This window comes from Cervus elaphus, chromosome 33, assembly GCF_910594005.1.
Source record: "Cervus elaphus chromosome 33, mCerEla1.1, whole genome shotgun sequence".
Lineage (NCBI taxonomy): Eukaryota > Metazoa > Chordata > Mammalia > Artiodactyla > Cervidae > Cervus > Cervus elaphus.
In genome coordinates this window covers 26911938-26927404 of record NC_057847.1, presented here as the reverse complement: position 1 = coordinate 26927404, position 15467 = coordinate 26911938, and the positions used below count along the sequence as shown (strand labels likewise).

Sequence of the window (15467 nt, the reverse complement as noted above, 5' to 3'; positions counted from 1 at the left end):
CGAAATACATGATTCCAGGGAAGAAAAGGGTGGGAGGGAATATAGTGTGTTGAAAGGTCTTGATGGAAACCAGGAATCCATGATAAATGTAATAAATTAGAGAAAATAAAGCTGTATCTTATATGCATATATTATGCAATGCCAATCCTACTCTTTTCTCTTTGGATAGATCCTGATGCAGCTCAAGCTAATAAGAACCATCAGGATGTCCGGAGTTATGTACGGCAATTAAATGTGATTGACAACCAGAGAACTTTATCACAGATGTCACACAGACTAGAGCCTCGTCGACCATAGACATTTCAAGTGCCCAGAACAACGTTTGCCTCCATCCACAATCTTTCAGAAATGCCATTTATGCTACTACTGACCGTATTGTCACTAGAGAATTCTATAAAACAAGCAAAAACCCCTCCTGAGACATCTCAGGGCTGCATTCAGCTTACCAGCATCATGACAAGAGAAGAAATTCTTTGACTTGCATCAGCTTGCACACTCTAACTTAGAAATCCCCTGTTCATAGTCACTTGATTTTATTTCCAGTTGTGCCATCTTCTTTGCTAAAACATAAAATAAGAGCAACGTGAAGAGTATGGTAGAAATATCATTGTCAAGAGAAGTATCAAGCTCCTGATATTTTTTTCTAGGAGTATTTACAGGATGAGATGTGCTACAAATGGTATTTATTTGGCTACATCAGTGGTGGTATAGTTTCATAATTTCTAACTCAACATCTTGACTTGAGCATGGGGTTTTTGGGAGGTGTTGAGGAATCCATGTAACTCCAAACTAGAGGCTGTATTCTTCCATCTTCATAGTCTTACCTCTGAAGGAATTGTACCTGACCACATTACTATAAAACATTCTGGCTATTTATGTAATTTTAGGGAAGACTGGTCTGTAATTTCTGAATGACTTATAGAATAATATTTATGTTTACAATATGACTTTTTAAAATTTACAAATCAGGATTGCATATATAAGAATTCCACTGAGAAACTCCAAGGTTCTTAAAATTGCCAGCGTTAAGATTAAAAAAAAATACATTTCAGAATAGCACAATATGCATAAAAAATTTTTCAAAATTATTTTCCTGGGCATTAAGAAACCTTTACTATTGGCTAATTATTGTTACTGATTTAAAAAACCCACATATTTTCTGGACTTAAATGTTATTACAGATACCTTAATTTTCAGCAATTGTTTTGCACTTTCAGATAGATTGTAAATAGTTCATTCAATCAATGGTATAGAGTTATTTATTTGCTACATATAGATATTGTGCCAAATAATTACTTTTTATTTATTTTATTTAGTATGTAATTTTGGAGTACATTTTTTCCTGTTTCCACAGTTAGGCTACATTTAATGTGCAGGAATTGTATGTATGTATATCTTCTGTAAATAACAACTAGTACCTTCATTAAATATAATTGTGACAAGAAAAGATGTGTTGTTCTCAGTTCCTATAATATAGGAGAGATAACCACTTGGTATGGTGGGGTCCTGTATTTTTTTTTAATTGAAATAAAATTCACATACTCTAAAAGTCACCTTTTAAAAGTATACAATTCATTGGTTTTTAGTATATTCATAAGGTTGTTCAACATCATCACTATATAATTCAAGAACATTCTCCTTATCCCTTAAATAAACCCCATATCCACTAGCAGCTGCTTCTCACTTTCCTCTCTCACCAGTCCCTGGAAACCACTACAGTCAGCCCTCTATATACAAATGAGTTCTGGTCTGAGAGTGCATTTATAAGTCTAATTTTTTGTAAGCCCAACAAAATTAGCCTAGGTACCCAACTAACAATCAACTACATAGTACTGTACTGTAATAGGTTTATAATATTTTTCACACAAATAATATACAAGACAAGCACAAAAAATAAAGACAACATTTTTAATCTTACAGTACAACACCTTGAAAAGTACAGGAGTAGGACAGTAGAACTGGCATTCAGGGGCTGGCATCAGATGAACAGGCAAGAAGAGTTACTGACCGGAGGCGGGAAGGAGGGTGGGCCATGGTCCAGATGAACGACGGTCAGCAAGAGGAGACTGAGGGCAAGCTACAGTTTCACTCACGCCTGCTGCTGATGAAACACATGTTCACATCTTTGAAAGTTCTCAACTTAGAGATTCATATACAGGGGACTTACTGAATCTGCTTTGTCTATGAATTTACCTATTCTAGACATTTAGTATAAATAGAATCATATAATACAGAGTCTTTTGTGTCTGGTTTCTTTCACTTAGTATAATGTTTCAGGGTTCATCCACATTGTAGCCGGTATCAGTACTCCATTCCTTTTATGGCTGTATAGTATTCCATGATATGGATATGTCACATGTTGTTTGCTTACTTATCAATTAATGGACATTCGGTTGTTGCCACTTTTTAGCTGTTAGGAATACTGCTGCTTTGAAGAGGCACCGATTTTAGAGCTATTATGGGTCCTACACCACTTTTTAGTGATTTAAGCAATTGGTATACTACTTGATGAAAAAATTTCCAAAACAATTTAATTCCCCAACCCATGTCTGTTTTTTAATGTCAGCATTTTCCAGAGTGTATTTCAGGCTATAATCTCACAAGTTCACAAACTGTTCCTTCCAAAACACACACAATTGCAGAATGAGACACAAAACCAAGATGACATCTTCAAAAAATTGGGGAACCATAATACACACCCTTCTTAGAAATGATTCCCAGGGTTCATTAACATATTCAAGGCTCTGAGAAGTCCTGCTGTAATCCCTTTTAACATTCACAGTCAAAGGCCTCTTTGGGAGATGCCACAGCAGCCAAATGCCTTTCTGTGTTCATTTATGTAATAGTTCAAGGTCCCCAGGTACAGGGGTAATGTTTTATGCAACATTATGCCTTCTATCCAGAGTCGAGCTGAAAACCTAGAATTTACCAGAGAATTTAAAAAGTCACCAAATAAATTTTATTGAAGTTATTATTCTTCAGCATTTTACCATCTCATAGACCTTAGTATCAGCTACAAAGTTTCCCTTATATAGTGTAATGCTTTTCCACCATTATATAGTTTTCCTTTCCAAGATAATTTTAAAAGCTGACAAAATGAAGCTGATAGCCTATCCCTTGGGCATCTTTGCTCTTGTTTACTCTTCCTTACTCCTATCTTACTTAAAAGCTGGTATCCTACATGACATCCTTCCTTTCTCCCAATTCCATGGTGACTGACCTCTTTTGACCTTATTTTAATTTGGATTCCACATTATTCAAAATTAATACATACTCTCCCATTATATTCCCCTTGGTCTTCCAAATGAGAATAACTATTGCTATACTTAATAAAGATAAGGGATTTTTAATTATGTCTGGCTCCTTTGAAAATGTATTAAATGCCATTATTCAAGGTAGCGATGGTGAAGTAAAAGAATTCACCCAGCAAAAACAGAGTAGTAGCCAAGCAACCCTTCCTGAAGCAGGAGATGCAGTTAATACTTTAAAACTTGCAAACAAGCCAAGGGAAAATGAGATGCCTACAGGGTCACAAGAAGGATAATGAGGTTTGCTAGAAGATGTGAGAAAGAAGAAAGAACGTTTTTACCAAAAGCGCCTGTAGAAAATTATACATTTAAGTGTTTAACAGACCTGCTTAGCACAGTGTATGGCAACTAAGCTTTTCCAGCAATTTTCGAATGCCACACAGGTTAGATTTCTCCTGAATTCAGTGGCATTTCCTCTGAAATATGAATGCAAATCAATGACTATCAGTGTGGGGAAATTAAAAGAAGTGTCATTCTGGTTTCATATTGGGCTTATAATTTTTTTTGAAAAATCAGCACAGAAAATGCAGTGTTGTAAAAATGAACCCCCACCTCAAATAGTTTTCCTTTACCTGTTAATCTAAAATGTACTGCCTCTCTTACTGTGGAATAATCTTCATTTCCTCCACTTGTCTTACATAGAGAAGACTGTGTGTATTAGATGATCAGAGTACAGCATCAATGACTTAAAAACTGGAGAAGAATCTTCAACTTATTAATAGTTCAATATTGTCAGTTATCTTTCTATTCATTCATTCATTAACCAGTAATGATTAAAGGGCTTATAAGTGAGTGCCAGGCCCTCAATGAACTCAGGATTCAACGTAAGGAAAAACTAGAGGGTCTCTGTTCTCCTAGAGCTTATCATCTGATGAAGACTGAAGAGTAATCAAATAAACAGAAAATATAAAGATACTTCCAAGGAAGCATGGAGGGTTTCTGGAACATGTAGTAAGAGGACTTAACCTGATCTGAGGTGAGGAAATGTTTGCTGCGGAGGAACAGCTGATCTGAACTCTGAAGGATGAAAATGCTAACTCAACAGAGAGAGAGGAGAGAATGTGTTCTAAGGAAGAAACAACCTCAGCAGCATACAGAAGGTGAAAACCTCACTGGAAGAGCAGGGACAGCAAGGGTGAGCAGGTGCAAGGTGTGCTGGAGACCTAAGACAGGCTCTGAGTGGGCAAAGCCCTGCACGGCCTTTCTAAGGAGCTTTGTCTTTTATCCCGGAGCGGTAGGAAGCCTGAAGTGCTCAAGGCAGGGGATTGCATTTCTAATCGCAGCTCTTATAGGCCAGGGCCATTGCTTTATGATATCTCCCTGTGGATGACACATGTCATACCTAATTCCTTAATTACTTATTATACAGGCTTAAACGTAAGGCAGAGAGAATTGTGCATAATGGTAAATGTTAGAGTAGTGGTGGGCCCAGATACCCATACAGAGTCATATACCCTTCTTCCTCCTGACTTGGTCCATACTGGGCTACTTTTTAATTTTTTGTTGTGGTAAAATATAGATATTATAAAATTTACAATTCTAACCATTTTTGAGTATACAGTTCAGTGGCATGAAGTACATTCACATTGTGCAACCATCACCACTATCCATCTCCAAAACTTTTCATCAATCTAAACTGAAAACCCCTATTATATAATAACTCCCCACTTCCCCCTACCCCCAGTACCCAGAAGTTACAATAGTAAGTCCCATACATGTGAATAAGTTTCGGTCCGACAGTGCGTTCATAACTCTAATTTGTTCGTGTAAGTACAACAAAGTTATCCTAGGCACCCAACTAACACAATATAGTACTGCACTGCAATAGGTTTATAGTACTTTTCACACAAATTACACACACAAAAAAGACAAAAAATAAAGAGAATATTTTTATTCTAATAGTACAGTATGTTGAAAAGCACAGTAGTACAGTACAACAGCATATTAAAAAAGAGAGACCTTACTTCCTACAAAGGTCCATATAGCCAAAGCTATGGTTTTTCTAGTAGTCAGGTACAGATGTGAGAGCTGGACAATAAAAAAGGCTGAGCACCAAAGAAATGATGCCTTTGAACTGCAGTGCTGGAGACTCTTGAGAGTCCCTTGGACAGCAAGGAAATCAAACCAGTCAATCCTATAGGAAATCAACCTTGAATATTCATTGGAAGGACAGATGCTGAAGCTAAAGCTCCAATACTTTGGCCCCTGATGCAAAGAGCTGACTCATTGGAAAAGACCCTGATGCTGGGAAAGACTGAAGGCAGGAGAAAAAGGACAGAGCGGGAGATGGTTGGATGGCATCACCAACTCACTGGACATGAGTTTGTGCAAGCTCCAGGAGATAGTGAAGGACAGGGAAGCCTGGCATGCTGCAGTCCATGGGGTCACAAATAGTCAGACACAACTGAGCAACTAAACAATAACAACAGTACAACAACTAGCATACAGGACATGTTCATACCTTTGCAAGTATCAACGCGAAGGTTCGTATGTAGAGGACTTACTGTACTACACTTCTATGGATTTGGAAGTTACCTTATCTGAGTGGAACCATACAATAGCTGTCCTTTTGCAGACCTGAGGAGAGGACTGGGGTTGGCTGCACAGAGATAGGCCAAAGGGATTGGAGTGTGGTCCAGGCCACAACCAGAGATGTGCACAAAGCCCCATTATTAACCTGCATATCAAGGGAGGGGTGAGGCCCACGATATCAGCCCCTCAGCACACTCACAGCGGGCATGGCTCTGCCTCTGTGAGCTCTTGGAGCATGCAAGCAGTCATGAAATTAAAACGAGCTCCCAGTAGGAGCACTCCAGTAATATCTACCTCACACTGCAGCTCAGAAATGCACTGAGGGCTTTTATTCCAACAACTGGGAAGCAGACCCTGACCCTAACAGACAACCCAAGAGCAAAGACGAAGCCCTGCTCGGTGCCCAGAGTAGTCTCTGTTCAACACACCACCAACTGCACCCCCTAAGAAGGGGATCATGGCCAGCGCACACAGAGAAAAGATGTGACAGGCATCCATACCAAAAACAGCCCTCACAGTAAAATTCTTACACTCACACAGGCTACACTGGGATGCTCCCACATAAAAATTGCCCTTTAAGATCAAAGTAGATAACTGTTTCTCCTAAATTCAGAGAAACATGGAAAGTTAAGTAAAATGAAAAAGCAGAGGAATTACTCCCACTTAAAAGAACAAGAGAATTTCCTTGAAAGAACAAATAATGAAACAGACCTCTCCTGTCTACTAAACACCAAGTTTAAAATGGACGTAATATAAATACTGAAGGAAAGAAAGTGCTATCAATAGAAATAGGGAGTTCCCTGGTGGTCTAGTGGTTGTGACTTTACTGCTGTGGCCCAGGTTCAAACCCTGGTCAGAGAACTGATATCCCACACACCTCATGGCATAGCAAGGGAAAAAAGAATAAGAAAAAAAGAAAAGAAAAAAAGAAATACAGATCACTGTAACAAGGAAGTAGAAACTATAAAGAGAAGCCAACGAAAATTTAAAAACTCATTTGCCAAGACAAAAACTGAGCTAAAGGCAACAAGTAGCAAACTAAATAATACAGAAGAATGAACAATGGAAATTATCCAGTCAGAACAGCAGACAGAAAGACCAGTGGGGAAAAAAAAAAGAAAGCAATAAGCAAGACCTCTGGGATAATTAGAGCGAGCCAACCTATGCATAATTGGAATCCAGAATAAGAAGAAAAAGGGGAATATAAAATATATTTGAAGCAATTATGACTGAAAATTTCCCAAACCTAAAGAAGGAAAAAGATATCCAGGTACAGGAAGCACAGAGAGTCCCAAACAAGATGAACCCAAACAGACCCACACCAAGAACAGCATAATTAAAATGACTATTAGTTAAAGTTAAAGGTAGAAAGAGTCCAAAGGCAGCAAGAGAAAAATAAGAGTTAGTCACAAGGGAACCCCCATAAGGGTATCAGCTGATTTCTCTACAGAAACATCACAGGCCAGGAGGCAATGGCAAGATATATTCAAAATCCTAAAAGGGAAAAACTACCAAATGAGGATACACTATTAGCAAGATTATCAAATAGAATTGAGGAAGAGGGAACTTCTTAGACAAGCAAAAAAATTAAAGAATATAGTAAGACTAAGCCTATCCTTAAAAAAACTACTGAAAGGTATTCTCTAAATAGAAAAGAAGCAATAATAAATAGGAAAGAGAAAAATCACAATAGGAAAGTGAATCATTTAAATAAGCCAGTAATTTCTAAAGTTTTTTAATTGTGAAAGCAATTAAAAGTACAATGAACAGCAAAAGGATAAACCCGAAGATGTAAAAGAGGACATCAAAAGGTGGAAACAAGATGGCAGAGTAGAAGGATATGACCTCACTGCTTCAGATGAAAACACCAAAATCACAGCTAACTGCTAAACAACCATCAACCAAAAAACACCGGAACCTATCAGAAATGGTACCCTACATCCAAAGACAAAGAAGACTCCACAACCAGGCATAGGAGGAACACAGTCACAGGAAAATTAAATCCCAAATCCTACAGACGGGCAATCCACAAACTAGAAGTTCTCCCCCCGGAGTGAAAGTTCTGAGCCCCATGTTAGACTCCTCACCCCGGGGGTCCGGCAATGGGAAGAGGAGGCCCACAGAAAATCTGGCTTTGAGGGTCAGTAGGGTTTGATGGCAGGAATTCCATAGGACTGGGGGAAACAGAAACTCCACTCTTGGGGGTGAACACAAGTTCTCTTGCACACCATGACCCAGGGGAAAAAAGCAGTGACTTCACAGGATTCAGGGCCAGGTTACCTGCTGGTATATGAGGGTCTCCTGTGGAAGTGGAGTGAGAGGAGGTAGCAGCAGCTCACTGCAGGAACAAACACAGGAGCAGTGGTAGTTTGGGAGAGTATTCATCAGCGTGAGCTCTCCTGGAGGCTGCCAAGATCTGGCCCCACTCAATAGCCTATAGGGGCCAACGCTGAAACACCACAGTCAAACAACCAACAGGGCAAGAATACAGCTCCACCCATCAGTAAACAGGCTGCTTAAAGTCTTTCTGAGGACACAGCTGCCCACTAAACATACCCTTTGACATGGCCCTGCCCAGAGGAACAAGACCCAGCTCTACCCACCACTGGGTAGGAAGCAGTACCTCCCACCAGGGAGCCTATAAAATATAAAAGCCTCTTAGACAATTTCATCCACCAGGAAGCAGACTGTAGAAGCAAGAATTACAACCAACCCTGCAGCTTGCAGAAGAGAAACCTCACTCATAGCAAGTTAGACAAAATGAGACAGCAGAGACACATGACCCAGAAGAAGGAAGAAGATAAAATAGAACCCCAGAATAACAACTAAATGAACTGGAGATTGGGCAATCTACCCAAAAAAGAATTCAGAGTAATGATAGTAAAGATGATCCAGGAACTTGGAAAAAGAAGTGAGGCACAGATTGAGATACAAGAAATGTGTAACAAAGACTGAGAAGGACTAAAGAATAAATAGAGATGAACAGTACAATAACTGAAATGAAAAAGACACTGAAGTAATCAATAGCAGAATAACTGAGGCAGAAGAATTGGATAAGTGAACTGGAAGACAGAATGGTGGAAATCACTTTCATGGAATAAAGAAAAAAGAATGAAAAGAAATGAAGACAGTGTAAGAGAACTCTAGGACAACACTAAATGCATCAATATTTGCATTATAGGTGTTCCAGAAGGAGAGAAGAGAGAAGGAAAGGACCTGGGGAAATATTTGAAGAGATAGTAGCTGAAAACTTCCATAACATGAGAAATGAAACAGTCACCGGAGTTCAGGAAGTGCAGAGAATCCCAGGCAAGATAAACCCAAAGAGATACACATCAAGACACAAAGTAATCAACTGACAAAAATTAAAAACAAAGAATAAATATTAAAAGCAACAAAGAGAAAGCAACAAATAACATACTAGGGAATCCCTACAAGGTTAGGAATTCCTACAGCTTTTGATTTCTAGGCAGAAACTGCAGGCTAGAAGGGAGTGACACCATGTATTTAAAGTGATGGAAGAGAATAACCTATAACAAGAATACTCTATCCAGCAAGGCTCTCATTCAAGTTTGATGAAGAAATCAAAAGCTTTACAGACAAAAGCTAGACTAACACCACCAGACCAGCTTTGCAACAAATGTTAAAGCAACTTCTCTAGGCAAAAAAGAAAAGACCACAACTAGAAACAAGAAAATTATGAATGGAAAAGCTCATTGGTAAAGGCAAACATACATTAAAGGTAGGAAATCATCTGGACACAAATATGATATCAAAACCAGCAATTGTGAGGAGAGGAGAGCAAAAATGCAGGATATTGGAAATGCATTTGAAATTAAAAGACCAGAAACTTAGAACAATCTTGTTTTTATAGGCTACTATATAAAAATTTCATAGTAACCACACGCCAGAAAAATACAACAGAAACACACAAAAAAGAAAAAGGAATCAAACGTAACACTAAATCAGCAAGTCATGAACAAAGAGGAAAGGAAGAAAAAACACCTACAAAAACAAATTCAAAACAATTAACAAAAGGACAACAACTGGAACATTGCTGTTGTTGTTTAGTCACTAAGTCATGTCTGACTCTTTTGCCACCCCCATGGACTGTAGACCAGCAGACTCCTCTATCCATGGGATTTCCCAGGCAAGAACACTGGAGTGGATTGCCATTTCCTTCTCTAGGGGATCTTCCCAACCCAGGGATTGAACCTGTGTGTCCTGCATCGGTAGGCTGATTCTTTAACACTAAGCCCCCAGGGAAATCAATAATTACCATAAACATGAACAAATTAAATGCTCCAACTGAAAGACAGAGACTGGCTGAATGGATACAACAAGAGCTGTATAAATGTTGTCTACAAGAGACCCATTTCAGATCTAGGGACACATAGAGACTGAAAGTGAGGAAATGGAAAAAGGATTTCTGTGCAACTGAAAATCAAAAGAAAGCTGGAGCATCAATACTCCTATCAGACAAAATAGACTTTAAAATAAAGACTGTTCTAAGAAACAAAGAAGGACACTATATAACGATCAGGGGATCAATCCAAGAAGAAGATATAACATTGTAAATATGTGTGCACCCAACATAGAAGCCCCTAAATTATAAGGCAAAACTAACAACCATAAATGGAGAAATCAACAGTAACACAGTAATAGTAGGAGGCTTTAATACCCCACTTTCATCAATGGACGGATCATCCAGATGGAAAGTGAATAAGGAAACATAGGCCTTAAGTGACACATTAGACCAGACAGACTTAATTGATATTCATAGAGCACTCCATCAAAAAATCAGCAGAACACACATTATTCAAGTGCATGTGAAACATTCTCAGAATTGATCACATGCTGTGTGACAAAACAAACCTCAGTAAATTTAAGAAAGCTGAATCAATCATCTTTTTTGACCACAATGCTATAAGATTAGAAATCAACTACAAGGTAAAAACTGTAAGAAAAAACAAACAAATGCAGAACGTGGAGTCTAAACAATAATTCTACTAAACAACCAGTGGGTCACTAAAGAAACCAAAGAGGAAATCAAAAATTACTGACAAATGAAAATGAAAGCATAGCAATCCAAAACCTATAGGAACTAGTGAAAGAAGTTCTAAGTGGGAAGTTATAGCAATAAAATCTTACCTCAGGCAATAAGAAAAAGCTCAAATAAGCAACCTAAGCTTACACCTAAAGCAACTAGAAAAAGAACAAACAAAACACAGTTAATAGAAGAAATCATAAAAACAGAGAAGAACCAAATTAAATAGAGACTTAACAGAAAAAAATCAATGAAACTAAAAGTGGTTTTTCTGAAAAGACAAAAAATTTGACAAACCTTTTGTCAGACTCATCAAGAAAAAAAAAAGAGGGGGTTGAAATTAATAAAATCAGAAATAAGAAAGCAGAAGTCACACTGGACACAAAAGAAATACAAAGGATCATAAGAGACTACTACAAGCATCTATATGCCAATAAAATGGACATCCTAGAAGAAACGGAAAAATTCTTAGAAAGGTACAATCTCCCAAGGCTGAACCAGGAAGAAATAGAAATATAAACATAAACAGACCAATCACAAGTACTGATATTGAAACTGAGGTTTAAAAACTCCCAACAAACAAAAGTCCAGGACCAGAAGTCTTCACAGGCAAATTCCATCAAACATCTAGAGAAAAGTTAAAACCTATCCTTCTGAAACTATTTCAAAAAAATTATAGAGGAAGGAACACTCCCAAACCACCATCAACCTAATACCAAAAACAGACATACCAAAAAAAAAAAAAGGGAAGAAAATTACAGGCCAACATCATTGATGAATATACATGCAAAAATCTTCAACAAAATGCCAGAAAACTGAATCCAACAATATGTTAAAAGGATCATACACCATGATCAATTTATGGTGTGGAATTTATCCTAGGGATGCAAGGATTTTTCAGTATCCACAAATCAATCAGTGTGATACATCACATCAAGCCACATGATCCATTGCAATAGATACAAAAAATAAATAAATAAAAATCTTTTGACACAATTCCACACCAATTTATGATAAAAACTCTCCAGAAAGGAAGACATCTCAACATAATAAAGGCCATATGTGACAAACCTAGAGCAGACAACATACTCAATGATGAAAACCTGAAAACATTTCCTCAGGTGCAAGAAAAGGATAACCACTCTCACCACTTTTATTCAACATAGCTTTGGAAGTCCTAGGCATGGCAATCAGAGAAGAAAATCAAAAGGAATCCAAATTGAAAAAGAAATAAAATTGTTACCGTTTGCAAATGACATCGTATCACATGTAAAAAATCCTAAAGATGCTACCAGAAACCTAAATACCAGAGTTCATTAATGATTTCAGTAAAACCACAGGATACAAAATATATAGAAATCTTAGCATTTCTATACGCTGACAATGAAAAATCATAAAGAGATATTAAATAAACAATCCCATTTAGCATTGCATCAAAAAGAATATATAGAAATAAATCTACCTAAGGAGGAAAAAGACCTGTACTCTGAAAACTATAAGATTCTAATAAAAGAAATTTAAGATGATACAGACACATGCTAGCAAGGTAACGCTCAAAATCCTTCAAACTATACTTCAGCAGTATGTGGACCGAGAACTTCCACATATACAAGCTGGATCTTAAAAAGGCAGAGGAACCAAATTGCCAATACCTGTTGGATCACAAAGAAAGTGAGGGAATTCCAGAAAAACATCTACTTCTGCTTTGCTGAATACACTAAGGTCTTTGACTGTGTGGATCACAACAAACTGGAAAATTCTTAAAGAGATTTTACCTATTTTAGGAAAAACCTGTATGCAGGTCAAGAAGGAACAGTCAGAATCGGCCATGGAACAACAGACTGGTTCAAAACTGGTAAAGGAGTACATCAAGGCTGTATATTGTCACTCTGCTTATTTAACATATATACAGAGTACATCATGTGAAATGTCAGGCTGGATGGCTCACAAGCTGGAATCAAGATTGCCTGTAGAAATATCAACAACCCCAGATAAGCAGATGATGCCACTCTAAAGGCATAAAGCAAAGAGGAATTAAAGGGCCTCTTGAAAAGGGTAAAAGAGGAGAGTGAAAAAGCTGGCTTAGATTAAAAAAAAAAAAAGATCATGTCATCCAGTCCCATCACTTTATGGCAAACAGATGTGGAAAAAGTGAAAACAGTAACAGATGTTATTTTCCTGGGCTCCAAAATCATTGTGGACAATGACTAAAGCTATGAAATTAAAAGATGCTTGCTCCTTGGAAGGGAAGCTATGACAAAACTTTTTTTTTAAGTCATTCAGTCATATCTGACTCTTTGTGACCCCATGGACTATATAAAGTCCGTGGAATTCTCCAGGTCAGGATATTGAAGTGGGTAGCCTTTCCCTTCTCCAGGGGATGTTCCCAAACCAGGGATTGAACCCAGGTCTCCTGCGTTGCAGGCAGATTCTTTACCAGTTGAGCCACAAGGGAAGCCCAAGAATACTGGAGTGGGTAGCCTATCTCTTCTCCAGTTGATCTTCCCGACCCAGGAATCAAACCAGGGTCTCCTGCATTGCAAGTGGATTCTTTACAACTGAGCTATTAGGGAAGTCCAATGACAAACCTAGACAGCATACTAAAAAGTGGAGACATCACTTTGCCAACAAAGATCTGTCTAGTCAAAGGTATGGTTTTTCCAGTAGCCACATATGAATATGAGAGTTGGACCATAAAGAAGGTTGATCAGCAAAGATTTGATGCTTTCAAACTGTGGTGCTGGAGAAGTCTCTTGGGAGTTCCCTGGATAGCAAGGAGATCAAATCAGTCAATCTGAAAGGAAATCAACTTTGAATATTCATTGGAAGGACTGATGCTGAAGCTCCAATACTTTGGAGCTTGGCTACCTGATGCAAAGAGCTAATTCACTGGAAAAGACCCTGAAGCTGGGAAAGATTGAGGGCAGGAGAAGAAGGGGGCAACAGAGGATGAGATGATTGGATGGCATTTTCGGCTCAATGGACATGAGGTTGAGCAAACCTGGGGAGATAGTGAAGGACAGGGAAGCCTGGCATGCTGCAGTCCATGGCATCACAGAGAGTCAGACATGACTTAGTGACTGAAAAACAACAGTAATAAACAAATGGAAAGATATACCACATTCTTGGATTGGAAGGATCAATATTGTTAAAATGACCATTCTATCCAGATTCTATGCAATCCCTATCAAATTACAATGGCATTTTTCACAAAACTAGAACAAAGTATGGAAACACAAAAAACCCTGAATACTCGAAACAATCTTGAGAAAGAAGAACAGAGGTGAGGAATTATGCTCCCTGACTTCAGTCTATACTATACACAAAACTACAGTAATCAAAACCACAGTACCGACACAGAAACAAACACAGTGATTAATGGAATCAGGATAGAGAACCCAGAAATAATTCCATACACTTAGAAGTCAATTAATCTACAAAAAAGGAAGCAAGACTACTCAATGGAGAAAAGACAGGCCTTTCAATAAGTGGTGCTGGGAAACCTGAACAGCTACACATAAAAGAATGAAATTATTAACAGCACGTTCTTTAACACTGCATACAAAACTCAAAATGGATCAAATACCTAAATATAAGACTGAAAACTCTAAAACTTCTAGAGGAAAACATAGGCAGAACACTGTTTGATGTAAATCACAGTAATATTTTTTTGGATCCGTAATGGAAACAAAATCAGTAGTAAACAAATGGGACCTAATTAAACTTAAATGCTTTTGCACACTAAAAGGAAACCATAAATAAAACAAAAAGACACCCTATAGACTGGCAGAAAATATTTGTAAACAATGTGACTGGTAAGGGCTTAATTTTCAAAATATACAAACAGTTCATACAGCTATATACACATGTGTATATATATATACATATACATATATGTAATGTATATGTATATATATATATACACACACACACAAACCCAATCAAAAAATGGGCAGAAGACTTGTTACATGTTTTTGCTCCAGGGAGCAAACAGGTGCAAAGCTCGTCTCTGGAAGAGCGTGGGAAGGGATTTGGAGAGGGGAGGAAGGAGATCAAAACCCTATTATTTCTGACATGTACCCCAGTGTTCACAGCAGCACTGTGTACATTAGTCAGGATATGGAAGCAACCTAAATGTCCATTGACAGATGAATGGATAAAGAAGATATGGTATTTAAATGTATACAATGCAATATTATTCAGCCATAAAAAATGAATGAAATAATATCATTTGCAGCAACATGGGTGGGCCTAGAGATTATCATACTAAGTGAAGTAACTCAGAGAAAGACAAATATCATATGCTATCACTTATATGCAGCATTTAAAAAGATGACACAAGTGAAGTTATTTACAAAACAGAAACAGACTCCGACAGAAAACAAACTTATGGATACCAAAGGGATAAAGTAACAGTTTGGGATTAGCAGTCACCAACTGCTATATACGAAATAAACAAGGTCCTACTGTATTACACAGGCAACTACATTCAGTATCTTGTAATAAACTATAATGCGAGAAATATATATATATATGTAGCACAAGGTAAATCAACTATACTTCAATAATTGTCCTTTTGT

The 15467-nt window shown here is 37.7% G+C and overlaps 1 protein-coding gene across 6 annotated transcripts in view; it reads left to right on the top strand.

Moving 5' to 3' along the window:
• Window positions 1-1553, top strand: part of RAPGEF4 (Rap guanine nucleotide exchange factor 4) — a 315899-nt gene extending 314346 nt beyond the window's left edge. For all 6 annotated transcript variants that reach the window (XM_043894163.1, XM_043894162.1, XM_043894166.1 and 3 more), the window contains one exon: window positions 170-1553. In XM_043894163.1, the coding sequence (XP_043750098.1) occupies window positions 170-297 (128 nt within the window). In that variant the 3' untranslated portion in view covers window positions 298-1553. The remainder of the gene's footprint in view (window positions 1-169) is intronic.
• Window positions 1554-15467: the final 13914 nt, after the last annotated feature.